Here is a 24,266-nt window from a genome sequence, read left to right as displayed (position 1 = left end):
GAAGGTCATTTCAGCCGCTTGTATTTGGGGCCTGCCAAAGCAATGCATAAGGAGAGCATTGCTCTTCCTGTGCATCTTCCTGTGTCTTAGCCAGTCACTGCATGTTGGCATTTGGATCATTTCACTCAGCTTTTTTCGCTACATTTAGTGCAAGACCTTCGATCTCCCCAAATCCAAACCACTGTCTGGTTTTTTCAGAAACTGTACAGAACAGATTAACAAAGATAAATAAATAGAAACATAAATACACCATGCGGTGGTCACCTAACAAGCCGTCAGAGCCGTGGATTTAGCTATGGATTTAGGTGAGAGCTGAAACATGCATAAACTTGTAAACTGTGATCATTACTGCTAACAATTTTAATGAAAGTTGAACTTCACACAATATGTCTTGCTTGATCAAGGAGAGGTTTAGACCTTCAATGCCGGAGAGTTGGAGATCCACAGGCACTGTCAATGGATCCCCAACTAGGCTTTTAAGTAATTATTGTCTCCAAACTCCCAATCTGGTCCTTATATAAATAGACCAGCAGCTGTTTAGGGCCAAATTAAATGTGCTGGACCAGATCTGCACAGCGGCAGCGCTCAAAATGCACTGGAAACAAGAAATACAAAAAGAACGACAAGGAGAGACTTGACTCTGTCACCAATGCTTGCATGCTAGCATACAAACACAGGCAGTTGTGATCAAACAGAAAACAGGAAGCGGGGTGTTGATGAGTGAGGGTGAGCAAGAGTGAGAAGCAACCAAGCTGCAAGAAATGGAAATAAAAGAAGAGGCGATGGAAGAAGAGATGGGAGAGAGAAGGAACAGACAGATGGAGAGAGCACCAGAGCCAACAGCAGAGCTAAGTGGGTAGTGTGCTCCCCAGACAGCGCTCCATATGGCCTGGCAACGCCACGCAAACACACATAGACACAGCATGTATATGCACATACATGGACCCAAATATACCTCCACACAAACAAATGAATTTTTCACAGGTAATTTGTGTTCACACATTAATTACCATGTACCCACAGCTTAACGGAGTACAGTTTCCCACTCATTCCTGTTCTGTCTGTGATTTCCATCCATTTTCTTACACTATTGTCCCTAGTGGGGTCAGGAGGAGTGCTGGTGCCTATCCCCAGAGAGACCTTTCAGGCAAGAGGTGGGGTTCACCCTGGACAGGTAACCAGTCCATCACAGGGAAACACAGAGAAAGACAGGACAAACAACCATTCACCACTCACACCTAAGAAGAACTTAGAGAGACCAATTAACCTAACAGTCATGTTTTTGGACTGTGGGAGGGACCCGGAGAGAAACTCCATGCAGATTCTTGGGAATTGAATTCATGACCTTCTTGCTGCAAGGCAACAGTGCAGCCCTGTCTGTGATACTGACATATCACTTATTATCTCATATGTTAGGGCATCAGTTATCTTGCTTGGTTGGAAGACAACGGTCGGTCATATTTGGCCTCTGTTCTGATTTTAATAAGAAAAACAAAAATGGGAAAATCCTTCAAGAAGCTGACATAATACTAATGTCACAAAAGAGACCTAAGGGTCTCACACACTCGGGCATATGCTGCTTACTCTGTGAGTCATGCAGACTCCGCGTGACTTTGATATTTGATATTAATATCTTTATTGGTTGCGATATTGAAAAAATTCTAGCTCAGGTATCGGTGACAATGTTTCGAATTCATAATAACAGAATGCCTTAAGTCAGTTCAGCACCGCTTTTCAGATATCGAATACTAAACCTCAGATATCGGTATCAGAAGTGAAAAAAATGGATTGGTGCATTCTAATTGGAATTAAATAAACTTTACCAAACTTATAAATAACAGCAGATTTTAGGTTGGAGTGCAGGGGGACTGCTGGAAACCTGTTTGCCCCAGTTGTGCCATCAACCTTTTCTTCCTGGGTTCAAAGGTATAATGAGAAGACTTGACAAACTGATCAAGGAGTCCAGTTGTCTCATGGGACACCTTGTTGACCCAGAGTAGACGGAGCAGACAGGCTGCAAGCCAAGACATCATCATCAACGGTGAATATTTTTCTCCCCATGCATGACATAAAGTGACAACTTTGTGCCATGCATATTGCTTCCAAAAAGTGATAACTATTTGCATGTCGCTTCCTTTTATTCACAATTAAATGTTTCAGATCAACATTTCATCTGGTTGTTCCTGAAGTCTAAGAAAAGGTAGGACATAATCACACATTCTCACCAAAATAATTCATAAATAAATTACTGAATCACACATAGGAAATATTTTATTAAATAAAAGGGGAGAAAGTATGCATAAATGACCAAAATGTAAATTCTCTTTTTTTATAAAGTTTGTGAAATTTATTAAATAAGGATAATTTTTGAACATGTTTATTGAACTACAACTTAGGACGGTAAAAGATCAATTTTAAGAAAATTACACCCAGTGAATAAAAAATAAAAGACAATGAGATGAAAAGTGAAGTAATTTAGCAAAAAATAAATAAATTATTTAATTATTATGTAATTATTATTACTATTTTTTACTTTTACAGTTTTGGTAGTTTGTAATTTGTAGCCATCTTGTGTGAAAAATAACTGTGTAATAAAAAGTAATAAAAGTAATAAAAGTAAAATCCACTGACTACTTGTCTCTAATAGATAATATCTATTAGTGGGAGGTTTCTAATATATTATACTCAATTTATTATAAGGTTTTGACAACACAGAAACTAAAGCACAGCCTTTCGCTACACTAATTGATGGTTTCAACCATCAATTCATAACGTTTCCTGGAAAAAAACATCCAGTATTGGTCAAACACTCCATGTTATGGTTACATGCCAAATACGCTTAAAATAGCATACATTTATTTAGATGATAATATGATCTAATATTCAATCAATGCATCTGTTTTCTACACAGTGGAACCTAATTTCTGTCTCATCTAAAGACCAAATACAAAACTGAACCCTTCAAAAGAATAACAGAGTTTGGTCAAGTGTCTTCCAGATACCAGCTGGAGCAGAAACTCGTGGGAAGACCAGGATCGCAGCCAATCCCTGAAGGAAGGCAGGAAGTGACTCCTCGCCAATCCCAAGGCTCATTGAGGTTACTACAGGGCCGCTGGGCCGTCGCCATGGTACCCTGCTAACAGGGGACACCTGGCCAATCATGTTTGTTGATGTGAGGCGTAAACATCCTTCCATCATGCTGTCCTTACATCAGAAGGACTATTAACTGACCCATTTAATCACCCAGTTCCGATATGTTTTTTAATGTGATATAAAATAATTATTTCTGAATGCATTGGCATTTTAGAAAAGCTCTTTTGATTAGTAATTATTAAGCCTTCAATCAGTCAATTAAATTATGTCTTTCAAAGCCTTTGTATGAAGATTAGCTAAAGTAACACTTTTTTCTTGTACACACTGAAACTTCTGGAAGTTTTGGTCTTATTAAAAGTTTAAACCCCGCTGAGATGAAGTCCTAAAAGTACGCAGGGGTTAAGTTTAAAACAAGCAGTGTTCTCCGGCGGTCCTCTCGAACTGCCAACAGCTTAGTCAACAGATCAAAAGAGGTCCGCTTCTGTCTGTACGGAGCCGATCAGACGCACAAAACACGCTTGGCAGGAAATGACCGTCGGCATCCAGGTTTCTCTGCCCACTTTATTTCTTACACATTACGAAGCTTTTAAGTGAATCATTACCAGACGCTGAGTAATACGCAACATATAAGGAAGAAAATAACCATCTGCTCTCTTCCTGATTCTTTAGGTTCATAAGAAATATGGAGAAGTTTAGGTAACACTTGATTTTACAGGGCGTGCATAACACTGACATAATACTGTTAAACACCTGGCATGAAGATGAAGAAGTCTTCATGAATGTTTACGACTGTTGTCATGAACAATAACACTTTTAATGAAAAGTTGCATTAAAAGCATCATGCCGCACAGATTTCAGTCATTCAGTTAAAGATATTTCAGGAGTGTGGAAAATACATTTTTTTTATGAAAATTAAATAATTTGATTCAGGTCTATGAGCAGACATACTACTTAACTCCTTTTGTTCTTCAATTTACATTGAAATCTGGAGAATATTACTATCCAAAATCACACAAACAATAGCTACATTTTCTGATAATTTATTCATATTGATATTAACTTTGATGATAGTTCTGTCAGCTAAGTGATTTGTAATAATCCCTTTTATCCAGCCAGCGGTCATGTTTGTTACTTTAGGATCAATATTTTTGCTGAACTATTTATAGATACCCATTAACCAAACAGTTATGGTTTTGGACTGTGTGAGGAAGTCAGAGTTCCCAGAGAGAAGCCATGCATGCACAGAGAGAACATGCAAACTCAGGCCAGGATGTGAACCCACAACCATCTTTCTAAAAGGTTCAATTTGACACTATGCGCCTAAAAAAGAAAAAATAATAGTAGCTATTTTATGTTCATTGAAAACACAGTACCCTCATTTTCAGGCTGCAGTTCAGTGAACTGATCACTTTTCTGTGGAATAATGTGAAAAACATTGTTTCTATAAATAAATACTCTACATATGAGATTTGCCAGAAAAAAGATAATTCACTCTGAAAGACGGCTCTTAAAAACAAACTGTGAAATAATCTCTTACATCTCAAAACAAAAGAACACATATAATATCAATCTTTTATTATTATTGTGTAAAAAAAACTAAATTTCCAGCTATAAAAGTCACTGAAACGAAGAACAATTCACAGATGAGTCTTCAAACAGGTCAACATCAAAGCATAAAACAACAGGATTAGATTCAAGCAACTCTGACAAATCAAGTTTCTATTACTGACCACTGATATAAAAACTGCCTTAATGTAAATGTGGTAAAGGACAGAGTATCACTGAGTGGTTCCATAATAAATAATTGCTTCAGACCAAAACATCAAGCTTCTATCTCTGCTAATTGGAGCAAAGATGGAAGCTTTATTCCAGAAAAGGCTAACTTCAAAGCAGCAGCTTAATGTTATTAGAAAAGTTCGGTTTAACTCCTAATTGCAAACTTTACTTCAGAAAGCAGCTTCTAAGAACAGAGTTTACATGGAGAATTTGACTCCCCATGACTTCACAGGCAAATAATGAATTTGAAACTTTTTCAGTTCTAGCTGACATTTTTCTTTGTTTTCTTTGCTGCCCCCTAAATGATGGCGTCCTGGACAGCTGCCTTAGGTGGCTGTGTCAGCTAAATTGGAAAATGTTCCTTTAACTTTCATAATGTTTGACTTAAGTATTGATCAGACTTTTTCCCGGTATACATCTGAGTAAAATTAACATTGTTCTTTTATTTTAAGAACTCAGACAACATGTCTCTGAAATTCCAAGCAAATATTTAGTATTTAATTATTAAAAAAAACAAAACAGAAATGGTCAAAATAAAGAAAAAGATGCAGTGCTTTCAGACCTCAAATAGTGCAAAGAAAACAAGTTCGTATTATTTTAGAAACAACAATACTAATGCTTTACCTCAGGAACAGTTCAGGAATCAATATTTGGTGGAATAAGAGATTTTCGATGGGTTTTAATGCATTTAAATGCATGTAAAGCACTGTAAGGAAAACTTTTCCAAATCAGTTTCTTTCTATATAAAACTTGTTAAACTTTAGCAAAAACTGCAGGGTTGCATGTAACGTTTGATAAAACGTTAATCAAAGTGAGGAACCAGACATTTCTATCAAGTAAAAGTAACAATAATTTAAAAAATGTAATAATAATTAATAATAACTAATATTATTTTTAATAGTATGTTATGCACTATTTATTTATTAATTATTGTTATTTAGTAAAATCATAGTAATAAAATTATTCAAGCAAAAGTACAACATAGCAAAAATACTCCTAAAATTACATGTTTTCCAAAAGATTAGTCAAGTAATTGTAACTGAGTAAATGTAACTAGTCACTGTACACCTCTAGCAATAAAAAACTCTAAGTTCTGCTTGCCTGGAAATCTAAAAGGCCCAATCAAAGTCTACCATCAGCTCACCAGGGAAATGGAAACCCCTCGTTTCAGATAAGAAAAGCTAAATATGGAAGGAAAAGAAGATTTACCATCATTTAAAAGTTTAAAATTGTTGCTCAAACGTATAACCCAACATTCACTGGATCTACTGAAAATTCAAAGAAACCCTAAAATTGGATGTGAAACAAGTTTCCAGCCAAAACCAAACTGAGTTCTCAGCCAGCGACTTCACAGCACAGGAAGGCATTGGACGTTTTGTTGATGACTCAGCAATACCAGGACAAGACTAAGCTCAGTGACCGTGTCTGTCTAAAGATGGACTCTGTGGCTGCAGTGTAACAGATGACAGACAGCAACCTGAACAGGGAAGTACTCACAGGAAGAGAAAGAGGCCAATCAAATGGGAAACCAGAGCAGCTTTCCATGGATCTTTATCAGTAAGTATCCATTATAAACGCCGGGGGTGAAAATATTCAAACCGAACCGTCACATTACAGGCCTCATGTTGTGCTCTTCGGAGGTGTAAAGTAGATTTCACAGCAAAGCTCCAGGAGAGTGGGGATGAAGAAGTTTTCCACTCACCGGACGTCATTTTGCGGTGGAGGCTTCGTCTGTCGGACCAGGTTCACTGTCCTCGCTTGAATCGGCTTCTCCTCTCTGAAACACACAAATTTTAGAAAAATGGTTAGAGAGCCGATGTAAAATATGCAACATTTGGTAAAGAACCTAAGCTTTTAAAGGAAACAAATGTTTTCTTTAAAAAAAAATAAAAAAACATTCTAAGCACATGCAGGGTTCTTCTGATTGCCCATAACTGTCCAAGTTAAAACTTTTTGACACCTGAAAGCATTCTTCCTTTTCTATGACATCTTTTTACCTTCTGTTTAAGATCACACAAAATGCAATCTTGCCTCTTCTAAGTTTTCCAACAAAGTTCTTCTTGCCACTTTTTTAATCAGGGTTCGAATCATGTGTCACACCTTCATATGAATAAGCAAGTAAAGCTGACTCTCTTTGATCTTATCGCACAGCTCGGTCGCTTTCAGGTGTGGATGACAGGCCTCAGACAATAATCACATGATCTCAATATGTCCAGTGAGACATTCACAGCGTGTTTCAAAACTCCTTCATCAATAAACATGAACAGCACGCTCTGATTAGTCTGATCACAGAGCGAACTCAGGAGAGATTTCCCTGCCAATACCCACGCTGTCTAAAACAGAAGACGTGTCTTTTCATTGTCAGCACCGTGGGCACCCCACTCACTCGTTATGAAACAATCTGAGCAACTTTAGACGTAGCAAAGGCTCCTGTTCTGGGAGTTTATGTTGAGCTAATAAACTATTGTTTACAGGTCAGTTTCACTGGTTTGTTCATGAAAAAACACTCACATATGCCATACCATGTGCAATGCTAAGACACATATTTGATGCTTATGGAGTGACAGAAGAAGCAGCTTCACTGCAAAAACACAAAATCTTACCAAGTATTTTTGGTCTAGCGTATTGTGCAAATATCTTAGCACACTTGAAATGAAGCAAACTGACAAGTAATTTATCAGAAATAAATATCAGCTTGTTTCATATTTAAGCTAATCATTCCTTAGTATTGATGAAAAAAATGCAAGTTCCACTCACAGATTATTTCACTTATAACAAGGGAAAATTAAATAATCTTACATTAAAACTTGTAGTTTTACATCAGTAGGAATTATTGACTTAAAACAAGCTCATACATCTTGCTGAAAAGTTACTTGTAAGTTAGTTTTGGTACAGTTTCAAGTGGACTAAAAACATTGCACTAGGAGCTAAACAAAAATAATTGGTAAGATTTTGTGCTTTTAACAAAATGTGAGATAATGACGTTTCCAAACTACAGTTACCCAGGTAAACCATAAAAGTAGAGTTTGGTTTCAGTGTGAATGCCACCAGAGAAATCACTTCTCATCTACTTTCTCTGATTTCACAAGTATAAAGATTTCATAAATCTTAAAATCAGGCTAAAATATCTGTTTCGATCTGATTTTGAACTAGAGCAGTTCAAATCCAGTTTTATCAACTATACATATGATATGTAAAGCCATATTCTCAGGACAGAGATCGATGTAAAGTCGGCCATGTTGGAACACCAATCTGTTGTCATTCACTGCACTGACTGGTGTCCTAAAGAAGTATATTAAAAAAAGAGCAGTATTCGTGTTTGCGAGGCAACAATTGTTCCGTCACACAGTTACCTAAAAAAGAAGTAACAGTTCTTATTGAGACTTTTATTGTTGTCACAGTACTACCACAAAATATTGTGATAAAACTTTAGATGGTCCCCATCTAAAGCCCACCCTTACTGGCATCTAACCTATGCAAACAGGGAAAATGGGTTTGCCAGATTATGGTTTGATATATGGACAGACAGAAGGCCAAGCATGTTGTAATAACAGTTCTTTGAAAATGAAAGACATATAGGTTTTATCTTTCCCTCGTAAAAAACCCCGGTGAGAGACTGGAAGGCTTCAGAAAACCAGAGATCAATTCAGGAAACACCGTCACCATGAACTGAGCTGACAGTGAGGCCAGCTGTTCCATTTAAGATCATTTCTTCAGTTCCCTCCATCAACATAAAATTATGTTTTTCTCTCTCGAAAGCAAAGTGTGAGCATCGAGTCTGAACTCTGCCAGATGTGGCAGATTCAAGAACCTCACTAAACCAACCAGTCAGAATCAGCACTGGCCAGTGTATGCAAAAAGACAAACCATAGCATCGTCTTCAGGCTTATCTTTATCTAACTGCACTAGTTAGATATCTTTACCTAACTGCACTAGCCACAGAGATATTTTATGGAGAATGCACCAACTTATATCAGAGATCACACTGCTGTGATGTAGCCAAAGCCCTCCATAGTAAGCTAGCCCCAGATTTTATGTAATAAAAGCTGACCGAGTGTAGTGTAAACTCTGCCTCTCTGCATCACAGCCCACGCTACCGTACAGCTAGTGTATTTGGCATGCATGTATTAGCAAACCAGTGCACCTTTTCTGTTCACACATACATCACGATGATTCCCATCTAAAGAGTGGTGACAGCAAACAGTGGAGGCACTAATGTGGGTTAGGACATGACGGCCTGCCTTATTTTCAGCTGTTGCGCTATGACACGACTACATTTAATGTATCAGTTGCAGTGATGCAGAGCTACTTAGAGCGAGAGCTATGTATTGGACATTTCCTTCTTTAGATGCAATGAATCGATCTTCCGTTCCAGTGCTGGGCCATCAGTCCGTACAGTGGGCTTAAAATAGAACAGGGACGTAGAGCTGGAGGAGCGCCTCACTAAGGTGGGCCGTTCTAGCTTTCTATCTGCTCATCTGTGCATGCAGCTTGTATGCAGACTGTGCAGAAACACTGAGCTTCAAGTTGATGGATTTTCTAATCCTGGAGGAGATGGTGGTTTGGCTCCAACTCTGCACATCAACTGTAAACCCTCAGTCTTCCATACATGCATTTATTTTTTTTTTTTTTGTAGTGTAAAAAGAAAAGCAGATTCCACTGGTACCTTTTGAACTGCTGCTAAAGGCTGACTGCTTCTGTAACAGCCTGTGAGATGTCTATTGCAACAGCATTGGCCTACATACGGTGCATAAGGCTGGGAAAGGCTCAGCCGCACCCCAGAGCTGAGAACAGCAGCTGTTGAGATGGATGCTGCACAGACAAAACCCAGCAGAGGGAAGATTTTACTTTTACTGTTCTTCACTTATGCAGCATCTACGGCTGAGAAATATATCAGGTATTGCTCAGTTACTCGCTGCCTGACTCAGGCACAAACAAGTAGAAGTGCAGATTAGAAAATTTGCTCCTCTTTTGAAATCTGTGGAGTAGTTCCAGAGCGTCAGCCTCTGCTCCATTTCCCAGCAGTCACTGGGAGTACATAAGGACCTGATTTCATCCTTCTGCCCCATGCACGGTTCCTCCTGCGCAGAGCTCCAGCCTATAAGAGCCTGTGAGTCAGTGAGTTCTATGTGGAGTTTCCAGCAAGACGCACACACACTCACACACATGCGTGGAAAGATTCAGTGTGGAAGTCTTAATGAAACATTCAGTCCAGAGAGGAGATCTGAGGTGCTGGACTTCTCCAAAAATGACATTAACACACACACACGTACAAACAGATTCTTTTCCTCTTTTCCCTCTCTTACTTTAACATGGCCTCATCCTTGGCTTCCTCCTCCCGCTGCCGAGCCAGCACAGACATGATGATGTCCCTCTCCTCCGCCGTCAGATGGCTGAGGTCCGGCTCCGGGATGGCCGGAGCGGCGGGTGGGCGCGGGCCGCCCCGAGGGCCCACCGAGGCGAACATCTTCTCTACCACCACCACCTTTCTTCACTCCCGGCTCCTCTTCCTTCTCCTCCTTCCTCTCCTCCCTCCTGTCGGATCACGGATGAAAAGCCCGCTGGCGGAGCCCACGGATCACGACATGGGCCACTGATGGAGCGGCGGTCGGAGCGGCTGATGCGAAGTTCCCATGGCGGTGGCGGGGGCGCCCGGGGTGGTGTTAGCTGCGGTGACTGTGGCCTTAGCGCTTCGGTTCCCGTTGCCGTTTTCAGCCTCTCCTCCCTCTTGCTGCTCCGCTGTCTTCTCCCCCCACCCCCTCCCACCGCCCACCCGCCCGCCTCTCCCCTCCACCACCTCCGTTTTACGGTGAGCCCATATCTCCGGCGGTCAGTCGGGACGCTGGCGCACGGGAAAGAGGACCTCGTTTCCGTCCTTGTGGCCAGGCAGAGGGGGAGGAGGGCTCCCTGAAGACGGCTCACTCCGGTCGGCGCGCTCGCCTGGCTCCTGTGGCTGAGGGGCAAGGCGGTAACTTCTTGTTTTCCAGCTCCGCCGCCGCCGCCGCTGCTGCTGCTGCTGCTGATGCTGATGCTGCTGTCAGGGAGACGGAACCGTCAATGGGACCGCAGCCCCTCAAGCGCGCTCACTTGCCGTGCCGCGGGAGCGAGCAGCCCTCATTTGAGAATGGGGGCTCCACCACTCGCCGTCAGGATGCGCGCTCTCGGCGGTCCTTAGCGCGCAAACACACACACACACACACACACACACACACACACACACACACACACACACACACACAGGAAATACGTGGTTCCTCAAAGATGCACTGTGGCTTTACGAGACCACATGATGACGATCATATCTTAAATAACATAAGTTAGTATTATTGTTTCTAATATTAAGCAATATATAGGCCTACCTATTTTAAAAAAATCAGCTTTTTGCCACGATTTCAGATTAAATTTCTTAAATAAGCATTGCTGTTATTTACTAAGCAAAGGCAAAGAAAAACCGAAAAGCAGCAGAAAAATACAGTTAAGTCATATTCAATGAAACTGAATATTGAAAAAGTTAATTTAGATCTTTCAGGATCAGGATAATACAATAACAAATTTTGCTGGACGATTAATTGTCCCAGAAATTATTGCGGTAAACGATATTATTGATGTTTTGAGACCATCTTCAAAGATTATGCATGGTGATGGCATAATAATTCAAGAACATATTCTCAAAGATCAATAAACTTCAAATTCTGTTGAAGATTTGACGCTGGGACTGGAAAACGTTTTAAATATCCAAAATAGCAAATAGAAAAATAAACAAAACAATACAATACATTTAACATTAAAATATGACATCAGACCAGCAGCTAACATTTTTTATGCGTAAATAGGGATTTACTGTCATTTGAAAGGACGTCATTTTCAAGACATTTTTAATCTGATATATAAGCCTCTTTGGACTACATATTCTACTTTGAACTTATTTCAATTTTGTTTATATTTTATTTATTTATGATTTTTAAAACGTTGCAACCATAAAACTTTGTGTATGTTATTTTAAAAAAAAACTTAATATCATACCAACACAAAGTGGTTGCAACGTTTGATCTGATTCATTTATCTCTCATCCACTCTGACCAATTTTCCTGCATTTGCAGAAGAAGCATTTTCCCAAAGCATGATGCTGCCACTACATTTTTTTTTACAATGTGCACCAGGTGATTCGTTAGACTATCATCACACAAAGTGTTTTGCCTCTGAGCTAAAAAAAATATAAAATAATGATAATAATGATGATGATAATTTAGTTTTATTTGACAAAAGACACTTTCCAATTCCTCAATGCTTGGCTTAAGCTGCAATGACAAATTTCCATCTGAATAAACCATAAAAGATGAGACTGTCAGAAAGATATTTGGCTATGATAAGTTGTTTTCGTTTGGAGGAAACAAAAACAAGTTTGTTAAATGATAGAAAGTGTTGTATGTTATAACTGATAAAGGTGATTCAGCAAGCTAACTAAGCAAAGATAAGAAGTTATAAACTGTGACAGGGTAGCCTACTTTAGAAAAATAGTACATTTAAGTAGAAATTTTCACCTCATAGAAATGTATAAATCTATAAATTGTATAATATTTTCTTTCTTGTTTCATAATCCACTGGAAAATGATTCTGGAGAGAGCCTGAGGTTTCCTATAGGCTATTACCACAGCTATATGACATTTACAGTATGTCACTGAGCAATATTATAATTATAGCCCATGATGGGACTGCTCAGTGGTTAGCAGCGGTCAAGTGAGCGTAAACTAAAACATGTAGGCATGCAGATGCTTCCACAAACAAAGATCTGGAGGCTGAATTTATCAGCAAGAGATTTTAGAATCACATCTGGGGCCAATACTTTAAATACTGGCCCCATTACTTATATTGTAAATTTGATGAGCTTGCTTTCAAGAGTCTTTGAGCTACTGCTAAAATTACTGGTCATATGATAGGGCAATTCTGAAATCTGCCTAATTCAGCACCATGGTCAGCTCACTGTGCAGCCGAGAGGATCCTCCAAAATCCAGCTTTCTAACTGCAATTGTAAGACTAATGTCATGAACATTAAACAAATAAACAATAGCCTACTGGGAAATTTCTAACTTTTTGCACAAGAATACCTTTTTCTATTTTACAAACAAATATACTTGTACCGACATTTAATTCGTTAGCTTTAATTAAATTAAGGCAAATATTCAGAGAAAACCACAAAGTGATAGATTTTCTAAATATAGACATTGAAGATGCCAATGAAAGGCCGACCGGAAATAATATATTTTAATTTGTTGATTTGTTCTTGGCAGGTTTGGCTCTGAAGCCAACATAGATATGCTTGGAAATCGGATTTTATTCTATTTTACGTACATCCAAACCACAAAATCTACTCAAGCTTCAGAAATATATCAACAAAACGCTGTTTACCTGTTTCAATTCAATGGACTTTCTCAAAATCACGTCTATTCTTCACGTCGTTAAGCTAATTCTGTCAGTTAACAAAATAAAAGCTGCGTCAGACGCAAATGGCTTTTATTTTGAAAAGCTCGTTGTGGAGTTCCGGATGTGCTGTGGCTAGTTGCTAGCTTTCCTTCTGGTCACGCGAATATTCTGGTAAGGAAAAATATATACTATTCCGTTTGTGTTAGTGATATTTAAAGGTTGTGTTGACGTAGATGTGAACATTTGGTGAGTGACAGTTACTGCGTCGCTCTTCCTGCATTCAGAGAGCTAATATGGAATTAGGTCAGTCTTTAGCGAAAGGTTTCATTGGAGACAGCAGTGTAATGTAAGCTTTGCACTGCCTGCTGTTTTCCCCCCCAGTGTCCTTCTCTCTCTGTTTTATTTTTTATCTATTCATTTTTATTTTTTTCACATGGTGACTGTGTTCTCAATTTTCAAATGTGCGCCAGTGTGGTTTTCTTGCAGTTTGTTGAATGGAAAGGCTTGTTTTACCACTCTAAAAACATTTCTTCATCTTTGAAATTTACTAGTCTGTACAGATGCATCTCTCTTTATTGACGTTTAAAAAAAGCATTTCAAAGAGGAAAATTAATATATGTATAAGTATGGAGGACTGACCCTGCCGAAATTAGCAACAAAAAAAGGTAAAAATAAAATAAATTACTTGATAATGTAATTAATGTGCTCAATAGTGTATAAAAATAATTTTTATACACATTTTATGTGATTATACAATAACCGTGTGATTATACCGTAGAAATTCAGAGCTAGCTTCTCTACTATTAGCCAAGATAAAGATCAAATCTCTGTTAGGAGGAATGGGCCAAAATTGCAGCTAACTATTGTGAGAGAGAAAAAAAACAACAACAAAAAAACACTCAAAACGTTTAGCCCAAGCCATTCAGTTCAAAGTCGGTGCTACCTAAAGTTAATTGTATGTAAATATCTAATTTTGAAGACATTAATAGATATTCTTTTTGTCATTATTGTGGCATTTAGCTATGACAATAATTTTGCTAATTCTGACTGATCTAAAACAAGGGCAATTTGCACTGATTCAGCTTTAGAGAGTGAGAAAAAAAGGAGTACATGCGTGTTTTATTCAGTGTAAATCTGAGTAACACATTTGAGATTTGCGATGTATATTTTCAGGGTTCTGCCATGTTGCCAGTCGTGGTGGTCCATGGGGGGGCAGGTCACATCCCCAAAGAGCGCTCAGACCTGTCCACCTCAGGAGTGTGCTCTGCAGCAAGGTCAGCGTATGCACTCCTGCAGGGAGGGGGCAGCAGTATGGATGCTGTGGTGGAGGCTGTTATGTTACTGGAGAATAATCCATCTTTCAATGCAGGTATTGTAAAAATGAGATGGCCACCTAAAATTAGCTCCTGCTATGCAGGATTTATATATATATATATATATATATATATATATATATATATATATATATATATATATATATATATATATATATACACACGAGAAACTGGAGAGGGCCTGGAAGGTGAAGACCACAGTGGTGCCTGTGGTCATCGGGGCCCTCGGGGCAGTAACCCCCAAACTGGAGCAGTGGCTACAACAGATCCCAGGAACAACATCAGACATCTCAGTCCAGAAATGTGCAGTCCTTGGCACAGCCAAGATACTGCACAGGACCCTCAAGCTCCCAGGCCTCTGGTAGAGGACCCGAGCTCAGAGGATAAGAACCACCCGCGATGGGTGAGAAGGGAATTATTATATATGCAGCAAAAAGCTGTGCAGTTTCAGCTTTGGATATTGTGGTGAGAATTCTCACTGATCTGATGATTGCTGTTTTTCCAGCATGAAGGGATGCCATCTGACAAGCTTAAAGTGGTAAAGAAATGCCTTCAAGAACAAAAAAACTAGCTAAAATTTCAAACTGTAGAAGCCTAAAAAAAAAAAAAAAAAAAGGAAAATTGTGTTCTGTCCTAAACTTGTGAAGTTTTCCCCAAGATTCAGCCACAAACTCAGTCATTTCTCATATATTTTTAAAGGATGTGGCTCAGTGCTGAATGTGAAGGGGGAGGTGGAGATGGATGCCCTTGTGATGGACGGGAAAATGCTGAGCAGTGGCGCCGTGTCAGCCGTCCGCAACATAGCTAACCCAATCCAGCTGGCCAGACTTGTCATGGACAAGGTGATATCGTCTGGAAGCTTTTGTTTATTTTAAATAAACATTATAAAATTCCTCAAAGTGATTCTGCAACTCATTTTGAAAAGAAAAACAAAGAAGGTAGCAGTATAGTTACAGAACTGTCCTAAATGTGTACAGAAAACATTGATTTTAAATGTATCACCAATGCGACCTTTGATCCCTCCTTCAGACCAGCCATGCCTGTCTAACAGCGGAGGGTGCCAATCAGTTTGCTCGCTCGATGGGCATTCCCGAGGTTCCTCAAGAAACCCTCATCACAGAGTATTCCCGCATGCGCTGGAAAATAAACCTGGTCCCAGATGCCAACCCTGTGGAGTGCCAAATGTAAAACTAAACACTAAGTAACTTCTTCTGGATTTCATTAAAGATTCACTGCAAAAGCACAAAATCTTACCAAATAGTTTTGGTCTCGTTTCTAGTTCAAATATCTTAGTGCACCTGAAATAAGACAAAACTAACTTAAAAGTACATTTTTAGCAAGATATAGAGGCTTGTTTTAAATAAACAATTTCTTAACTTTAATGAAGAAGTACTTGTTATATTGACAGATTATTTTTGCTTGTTACAAGACATTTTCTCTTGTTAATAAATTAATTTATTTGCCAATGGAACAAGTATTTTTTTCATCAACATTAAGGAAGTATATACAAACAAGTCTCTATTTTTTGCTGGCGCCAAAAGTGATTTTTGCATTTTTTGGTTGTAAATAACCCAAAAAATTGGTTGTTCTTTGGAACCATTCACACATTTCTTATGTTTTTAATAACAGTAGAAATGTGAGACATATAACCCAAGTTTGTATGGGTTCCAATTACACAGAAACATGATTTAAACATTTAGATCAGAAACAAATAACCTAACAATTTAAGTGATTTTCTTTCCTAAGACATTTTTTCTGGAAGAGGTGGCAAAAAGTCTTGTGTGCTTTTCTTTAAGGAATGTTGTTTTTCACCACATTTTTTAGCCCCTTCCTAACCTGTGCTTGTAGCATGTCATGACAAATTAGGATAATCAGAAACATCTGCTGCTCTTAATCTTTGTCATTATGACAATGATGATCAATAAATAGCAGCAGTAATACAGAAGTTGGAGCAGATTGTACTCCATGAAAAAAGTCTCTTTACACTTCATTTTAAGAATCTGAACTAAAAAAAGACAAAATGTTGCTTAAATTATATATAGGAAGATTTTGTCCATATTTGATGTTAATCTAAATAAATCTCTGCTGACCTGTTTCCTCGTTTAGGGGGAAGATGGGGACGGTTGGAGCGGTGGCAGTCGACACAGACGGCAACGTAGCATGTGCGACTTCCACCGGAGGAATGCTGAACAAGATGGAAGGCCGAGTGGGCGACACCCCGTGCATTGGTCAGTCGTCACACCTGCAGCTGATGATGAGGTGACCCGGTTTTGGCCAAGCTTCAGCTGTGAGGCAGATGCACAAACATTCAACTCCAGAATACTTTGAGGAGTTCATGGTTCGCTTCATTACTGCAGAGTTCTGTAGATACAAAACCTCATATCACTGGCCTTGCATTCACACACCCTTAGAGGTTATGAAGTACGGATGGATGATAGTTGGCATTTAGAGAGAGAACGCTCAGCAATAATCTTTTGTTCTTGCTCTTGTAAAACAATAAATGAAGTCAGCTCAGAAGTTTTTATGGCTGAGTGCTCCTCTTTCTCAAGACTGTTAGTCTTTAACCAGCAGATCTGGACTGTTGCTCTATAGGATTGCTTTGTAAACAAAGCAGAGTCACAGTTCACCATGTTAAAAACATGTTCTGTAACCTCTCACTTGTAGAAAAAGTCTTGTGCGCTTTTATCTAAAAGCACACAATGAACAATTCTGTTGTTAATTTCCTCAACAGAATTACATATTACACTTTTCATTATGTTAGAAGCAAACAGCTCCAACAGTTTAATAGACTTTAGAAAAAACAAAGAGTAAATATGAGCCTTAAATATGCATCCATGTTTTTGTGATGTATGTTTCAGGCAGTGGAGGCTATGCTGATAATATGTCAGGAGCCGTGTCGACTACGGGCCACGGAGAGGCCATCATGAAGGTCACACTGGCGAGACACATCCTGTTCCACATGGAGCAAGGTAACACTCACATCCACACTGTTCAAATAAATCAGTTCCGAATGGATGAACTGGGATTTGTGCACGGTAAAAAACGCAGCAATTAATCAATCTATATTAAGAGACTTCATGTCTATAGTTAGATTAAAAAACACAAACATGCAAACTGAAACAAGAAATATAAAAACATATTTAAAATATAAAAGCATAAAATTAAACATGCTTTAAAGGATAGAAATACCAACATCTACAAACATCTGTGTGGCTCTTCTTCCTCTTAGCATACAATGATTCTCATCACATGCAACATGCAACTTCTTCATGCTGTTACTTGCAAGACCCCCAGAGGGGGGCAGTATGAAGCAGTGTGCAATAGACTATAAAGCTGCAGAATGTAACTTTCATAAAAATGTTTTTCTACATATTTGTTAAAATTGTCACTATGTTTTGACAGTATGAGACAAAATGTGAGAACATTTTCCCAGAACAACCAATCAGATACAAGATCAGGGTCCTAGTGCTGTCAATAACCCTTGTGTATATGCTGTTAAGAGGAAGCCTAAAACAAAAACCAGTCTAGAAAAAACTAAGTGTTTGTTAAGCTCTGACTGGTGGAAGTGAACCACAGGATTGTTTTACGTAACGCTCTGTTCTGTCTGCCCAGGCCAGTCAGCTGAGGCTGCCAGTGATCTTGGTCTGGCCCACATGAAGTCCAGAGTCGGGGGACTTGGCGGGGTTGTGACCGTGGACCCACAGGGCAATTGGGCCGCTCGCTTTTCCAGCCGCCAAATGGCGTGGGCCGCGGTGCAGAAAGATACGCTACACTACGGTCTGTACACGGGAGAACACTTCACCCAAATCCTCAAGGACGCTCACTGACACCAGGCCCAGTTTGTGTCAGTAGAGCTATAAAGTTTAGTCACAAAAACCAATGAACAGTGCACATATCTGAGCCGATCCAAAGAAAAGCGAGAAATTTCAAGAAACTCTAATGACACTGTGATTCTTTGTAACAATCATTTGAAAAGTCATTGCAGAGAGAAACTAGAGCAAAATGATCAAATTCACATCGCTGTTCAGTTTTTAAGCTTCTGAGGAAACCCTTCAGGTTTTACTATATTTGTTAATTTTTTACAAACTACTGGCCAGTTTTATGACCACTGAACACATAAAATGATTTGCACAAAGTGTGTTTTTCTGTCATTGTTGTACTGATGAAGTGCTGCTCATCATTTGCTGAATGTTGGTGAAGAAAAATCAAACCGAAAAGGTATTTATGGCAATGTGAGTGATATTTTTATCTTAATTTAGATGATTATAGTTTATCACAACTGAGTTTCTCAAGGTGAAGCATTAAAAAGAGTCAAGAAAACCATTTTTGTCAGATTGCTGGTGGTACATCTCACCAACAGACAAGTTTTTCTTCTTGGGCTTTTGATTTACTGCAAGCCACAATAATCCAAATTAATAGACATAAACACCTGAAATATCTTGCACTGTCTGTAATTAACCTTTACTATTGGTAAATTTCACTTTTTGAACTTAATCACTCAAATAAATTAGTTTTTTGTGATATTCTGATTTATTGAGAAGCTATTATAAGCCAGCATATTTTAACTCAATCTGTTATGAACACCATTTATGTATTATTTGGATGAGTAGTGTTAACCTGTCTGATCCACTAGGGGGTGATGTTTCCTCATGCTGACAAAATGCAAAACTTGAAATTTCCTTTTTTTAACTGAACTACTTCCAGGCTTACATTGTGGAATTTTAATTTTTTTAGATGTTTATAGAGTACTTTATAATATATACTTTAATTGTGCAATACCAGTCTTAATGTATTTTGAATCATTTTTAATGATAATTGTTATGATCTGTTTGATTTGATAAAGAATGCCGCATTCATATGTTGATTAATTCCTTGTGTTCAATAAAAACAATGGAGCTCATGACTCAAATCACATTTTTTTGCTTTATTGGTGCTTTTCATGTGGTTGTTGTGAACATGTCTTTGCAAAAAAAACCAACTTAGTTGAACACAAAATCCATTATAGCAACTTTTATAATTCATATGTATTAAGGGCTTTGTTCACGCCGCCAACATATTATTAGCACAGGTGAAGCTATGAAAAAGTTCCTCAGAAATCTTTCCTTTCATATAATTATAATTGAAGATAAGAAAGAAGAGTCTCAACCTTTAGACTTGAATATTTCCAAGTTTTCTTCTAGAAAATGTGAAAATTTCTAAACTTGTTTTTTCTCACTAAATTTCTACTACTTGGCTTAGAAATCTTTTGTATTTTTGTCTATGAAATGTTTGAAGTTACTCTGGAAATTAGATTTTTTTTCTTAGAAATTTTCTAAAAAAAAAGATTTTAAAAAATCATAAAATTTGTGAGATTGATCTAAAAACTTCTGAGTTTTTTGGCTTAAATTTGCTGAATTCTTTGTTAGCAAAATTCTCGAGAATGTATTACATGAATTAGCAACATCCTTCAGCCAAAGGAATCTCCACAGTCGATGCAATACTGACTGCTACTGGCAGAGTTGGACAGTAAATAGTTACATTTACTCAATTACATTTACTTGAGCATGTTTTTGGTTTTTTTAAGAAATTTACTTGAAAGAAACTGATTTGGAAAAAAAAAATATTTTGTTTGAGTTTATTTTTTTGTTACTTACATAAATTATTGTCTTCTGTCCTTAAAATACCAAAATTTTCATTTAACTTTATGTTTCTGTCTGTCTGGTTATGTAATTTTTAGATATTAAATGATTGATATTTGATCAGTTACTCAGTACTTAATGTCCCTTTGGCGTAAGAAAATATTTTTTTATTCAATTGCAGTACAACAAAATAACCTGAAATACAAGCAATTGCTGGCAGGAATATTGCAGGAAAATTCTCTAATTGAACAAGAAATTCAGCTTCAGTGAGAAAAGCTTCAAGACATTCAAGAGAGACCTGCATCAGAGTTTTGTTGACACCTGTACAGACCTTGACACACAGAAAACAATCCAGAAGAGACTGAAACACAGAATCATTCTGATTTTTATCCAAATCTGTAGAGAAAAGAGTCAGCATAAGTCTTATTTGGAGCCAATAATGGACTTCCTGATGTAATGGATTTATGTGTTTTCTGTCTTTAGTTTGAAAAATCTCCAGTCAGTCCAGAGTGGGATCATGTTGCAGTATATGGTATTTAGTGAGGGCAGACAGTAAATAATAAACCTAAGTATTTAATTAATTTACACTGGCTTCACAGGAAACAGCTGATTATATCGTTAGTGTGCACATTGTGTAGGTCACCTGTCTGAACTCTGTTTTGAGTTGTAACTCTCCACTTGTTTCCCACATCCTGATGTGCTTGGAGTGTAAACATTTTCAGGTGTTTTATCTAGGCGTGGATCCTGACAGTGATGGATAGCTGCTTAAGTTTGGACTCTAAACACAGCAGCAATGTGGGTGATGGAAAATACCAGGCAGCCAAAATGAGTCCTCTCATTTAAGGCGGAAATCAGCTGCACTGTATTTCACAGTCAACTCTTTTTAGGTCATAATATTTTTGGAAAACATTCAGTTTTTGTCAACTTAGCTCCACATTTCCTTATATTATCAATATCACTGTACCATAATTGTTGTCATTTGGATGTTTTGTATTCTTTATTTGAGAATTTTTTGTAACTTTTAATCTTTGCAAATGACCCAATAAATGATGCTAAAATGAAGTTAAGTAGGTTTTGACAAGTTATTATATTCAGGCTACTGAAACTTTTTCAAATTTCTAGTAGATTTCAGTTGTAATTCTTACTCTCATGCATGTGTGTCAAACTCAAGGTCCAGGGGCCAAATCTGACCGCCTCAGCTCTTCGTGTGGTCCTCTGGGCTCGGGTGCAACGCATAAACAGAACCGTCAAGACAATAGTTATGTGCTTGTATATTATCTCATCAATCAAATCAAAGTAGTTTTACGTCTATACGCCCAAATTACATAAATCAGTTTTTCATGACTCTATGTTTGTGAAAATTCACACAAAATCAACAAATTGACGCTTTTTTTGCACAGGAATGCATAAGTGTGATGCAAATTTGGGGGAAAAATTTAGTTTGACTTTATTGAACGTTGTGTAATAAAAGAAGAAACAAAATTTAAAACAAAGCAAATAAGAAAAAAAATTGCCAAAAACATTTGGTTTAAAGGATTATAACTCTCCCCTGAAGGTGGCAGTATTTCTTACTACTACTGCACTGCTGTCTCAGTCTTGCTTCATATTAAGGTAGTTGATAAATCTAAAGTCACTATTAGCGCAAATGTCGCAAAGTTCCTTGTAAATATTTCTAAATTAGAAAAAAAAAACACAACAATAATTGGGAAATCCTGGAGGCAATGCTGAAAATCTTGGATTTTCAATATCATTTCATTTTAAGAAGTGCCATAACTTACTTTTACAGAAATGTATTAATATTTTAACAGTTTCTTAATGGGGTTTTATCAATATATTCTGGCATAACTGGCCCGTGAGAACATTTATGATCTTGATATGGCGTCCCTGCTTTAAGGATCCATTGAATCTTTCTGACATTCACTATGAAACTAAAGAAGTGTCTTTTTATAACTAACTGTGCGCATAAAATGAGCCAAGCTCCTGATCAGTGTAAGCTGATCGGTGCAGAGTGGAAAGGCAGCTGACCTCCCAACAGTCAGCAGAGTGAAGGACGAACTGATGGAGGCTCCAAGGTGACATCATCTGCTCCGTATTCCTTCCTCTGGACCCGATCCGGATCATTTGTTTATTTATTTGTTTATTTTTTTGTGTGTGTGTGTCTGAAATTGTTGCATGAAAAGCACAATTTGCATACGAATAAGAAGCGTCTGGCCTGTGGGTTGAGTGGACGTGTGTGACCCATTGCAGACTCTTTCACGGGGAAAAAGTCATTATTCTTTTCATTTGACGTCACAGTGGAGTCGCATGCGTGTGCTTGGCGCGCGGGTGTTTTATCCTTTGGGTCCCCAAGGTGAGAATCCAAGGTGCTCCAAGTCAGACGCATCACAACTAAGCGGTCCCGGAAGTACAGCGTCTCCTTTCAAAGTAAAAGTTAAACTACCGCCAGTTAAAGGAAAAAAAAAAAAACAAACAAACAAAAAAAAAAAGTTAAAGATTTATAAACTCATGTTTTTTCTATATGTATTAAACGTCACCTCTGTTTCTAATCACTTCTAGATTTAACTTTGGATGAGGTGTTTCGTCATCTGCCAGACGCGTCTGGGAAGCTGTTGTTGCGTAAAAGTAACTTTACGGATTCGGAGAGGAAATAAAAAGGGGCTGGACTCTGTCCAGCTTTCTCCTACAAAAACCTCGACAGCTGACAGAGAGCAGAACCGTGCAGGACAGGAGACCCGTTGCTGCGCTGAATACAAGAACAACTAGAAGAGGTAACATATATTTATTTTATCAACAACTTTATTGTCTCTTTCTTTATCCCGCTGCTGCACAGAGATCTGCTGTGTGAGATTGTCACCTGACCCTCAGCAGATCTCTTTACATTTATGTCACAGTTTGGTTAAAGAAAGAAAAAAAGAAAGCAGAAGTAAAAGGTGTTGCTTAAAGGTTTAAATCCACCCAGAAACTCAAACATGTGCAGAACTGAACTGAATAAGTTATTTTATTCACCTTCAATGCCAACTTTTCTAGGGAAAAGAAGGTTTATGCATGTTTGCATTCGTCATAGAACAAATGCGTTAAATTATAAATAAAACTTTGCGGGTTTGTGGAGACAGATCGGTTAGGAGGAACAGAGAAAAATGAGAGAAGACCTAAAACTGAACGAGAACCCTCAGGAAATAAAGAGTTCACAAACTACCACACTGACAGATTGTTTTTGTCTGTTTTGTATCATAAAAATGAAAAACTGACAAAAATCGTACATGTTTGCCGTTTTCTTTTGATGGGTTGCAAGTCAAATCAAATGTTTTTATTTCAGAGTTAAACATCCATTTCTTTATAATGAGATCATCTGAAATCCTGTAAAAAAGCATAAATCTCAATCTGTGAAAAGTTTGTGGCACAAAATCGTTGCAAAAAAATGTTTATCTTCAAGTTGGAATAATGGTTTGATGTCACAAAAATAGCTGCATGTTTGGCTAATAGATTAATTTTGCATAGTAGTAAAAATTGTTGAGCTTATAGTTGGAATAATGACCTGAAAGTTTCCATAAGGTCAGATTTTCTAGTAAATAGAGATTTCTCACCAACAATAGTAACACACAAACACTTTCTGGAATTAAAAAAAGTCAAATTAATAAGATGATTTCAAAATAACAAAATCAGGCCAATTTTTTTGACAAAATAAATATTTTGATTCCAATACCTATGTTTTAACATTGCAAAGTATATGTACTGCTTATTACGTAATCATTTGACCTCCAAATGTCTCAGCAGAAACAAATCATCAGAATAATGAAGCTCATGTACAAACAAAAACTCTCACTTTAACACAAACTCTGAATCCATGTCTAAATTGTTTTTTTATTAAAACATTTTTGTTTTTCTTTCAGTGAAGTAAGTAGAGGAGGCAGCATAGTGATACTTCAAAACAATTTAATCAAATGAAATTAATAAGTACGGTGCAGTAAAACTACTCCTTAAAGTAGATTTTCCCAATATTACTACAAGATGACTTCAGTTATTG

At 37.9% G+C, this 24,266-nt stretch overlaps 2 protein-coding genes across 5 annotated transcripts in view; one reads left to right on the top strand and one right to left on the bottom strand.

The window, feature by feature from the left end:
• The window catches only part of LOC129359553 (regulating synaptic membrane exocytosis protein 1-like), a 69,290-nt gene extending 58,370 nt beyond the window's left edge, over positions 1-10,920 (bottom strand). For all 4 annotated transcript variants that reach the window (XM_055029195.1, XM_055029196.1, XM_055029191.1 and 1 more), the window contains exons 1-2: positions 10,176-10,920; positions 6,572-6,646 (exon numbers count right to left, since the gene is read on the bottom strand). In XM_055029195.1, the coding sequence (XP_054885170.1) occupies positions 6,572-6,646; positions 10,176-10,336 (236 nt within the window). In that variant the 5' untranslated portion in view covers positions 10,337-10,920. The remainder of the gene's footprint in view (positions 1-6,571; positions 6,647-10,175) is intronic.
• A 97-nt stretch (positions 10,921-11,017) lies between these two features.
• asrgl1 (asparaginase and isoaspartyl peptidase 1) lies at positions 11,018-19,527 on the top strand. Its single transcript, XM_055029197.1, is given in 8 exon segments — positions 11,018-13,420; positions 13,422-13,461; positions 14,464-14,659; positions 15,324-15,466; positions 15,654-15,808; positions 16,731-16,852; positions 17,483-17,593; positions 18,237-19,527. Coding segments are annotated over 8 exon segments (1,029 nt in total). The 5' UTR covers positions 11,018-13,373; the 3' UTR covers positions 18,452-19,527.
• The last annotated feature ends 4,739 nt before the right edge of the window (positions 19,528-24,266 follow it).

This window comes from Poeciliopsis prolifica, unplaced genomic scaffold (genome assembly GCF_027474105.1).
Source record: "Poeciliopsis prolifica strain line A6 unplaced genomic scaffold, Auburn_PproV2 SCAFFOLD005, whole genome shotgun sequence".
Classification (NCBI taxonomy): Eukaryota; Metazoa; Chordata; class Actinopteri; order Cyprinodontiformes; family Poeciliidae; genus Poeciliopsis; species Poeciliopsis prolifica.
Note: the sequence above shows the minus strand (reverse complement) of the source record. Positions and strands in the feature narration are given on the sequence as shown.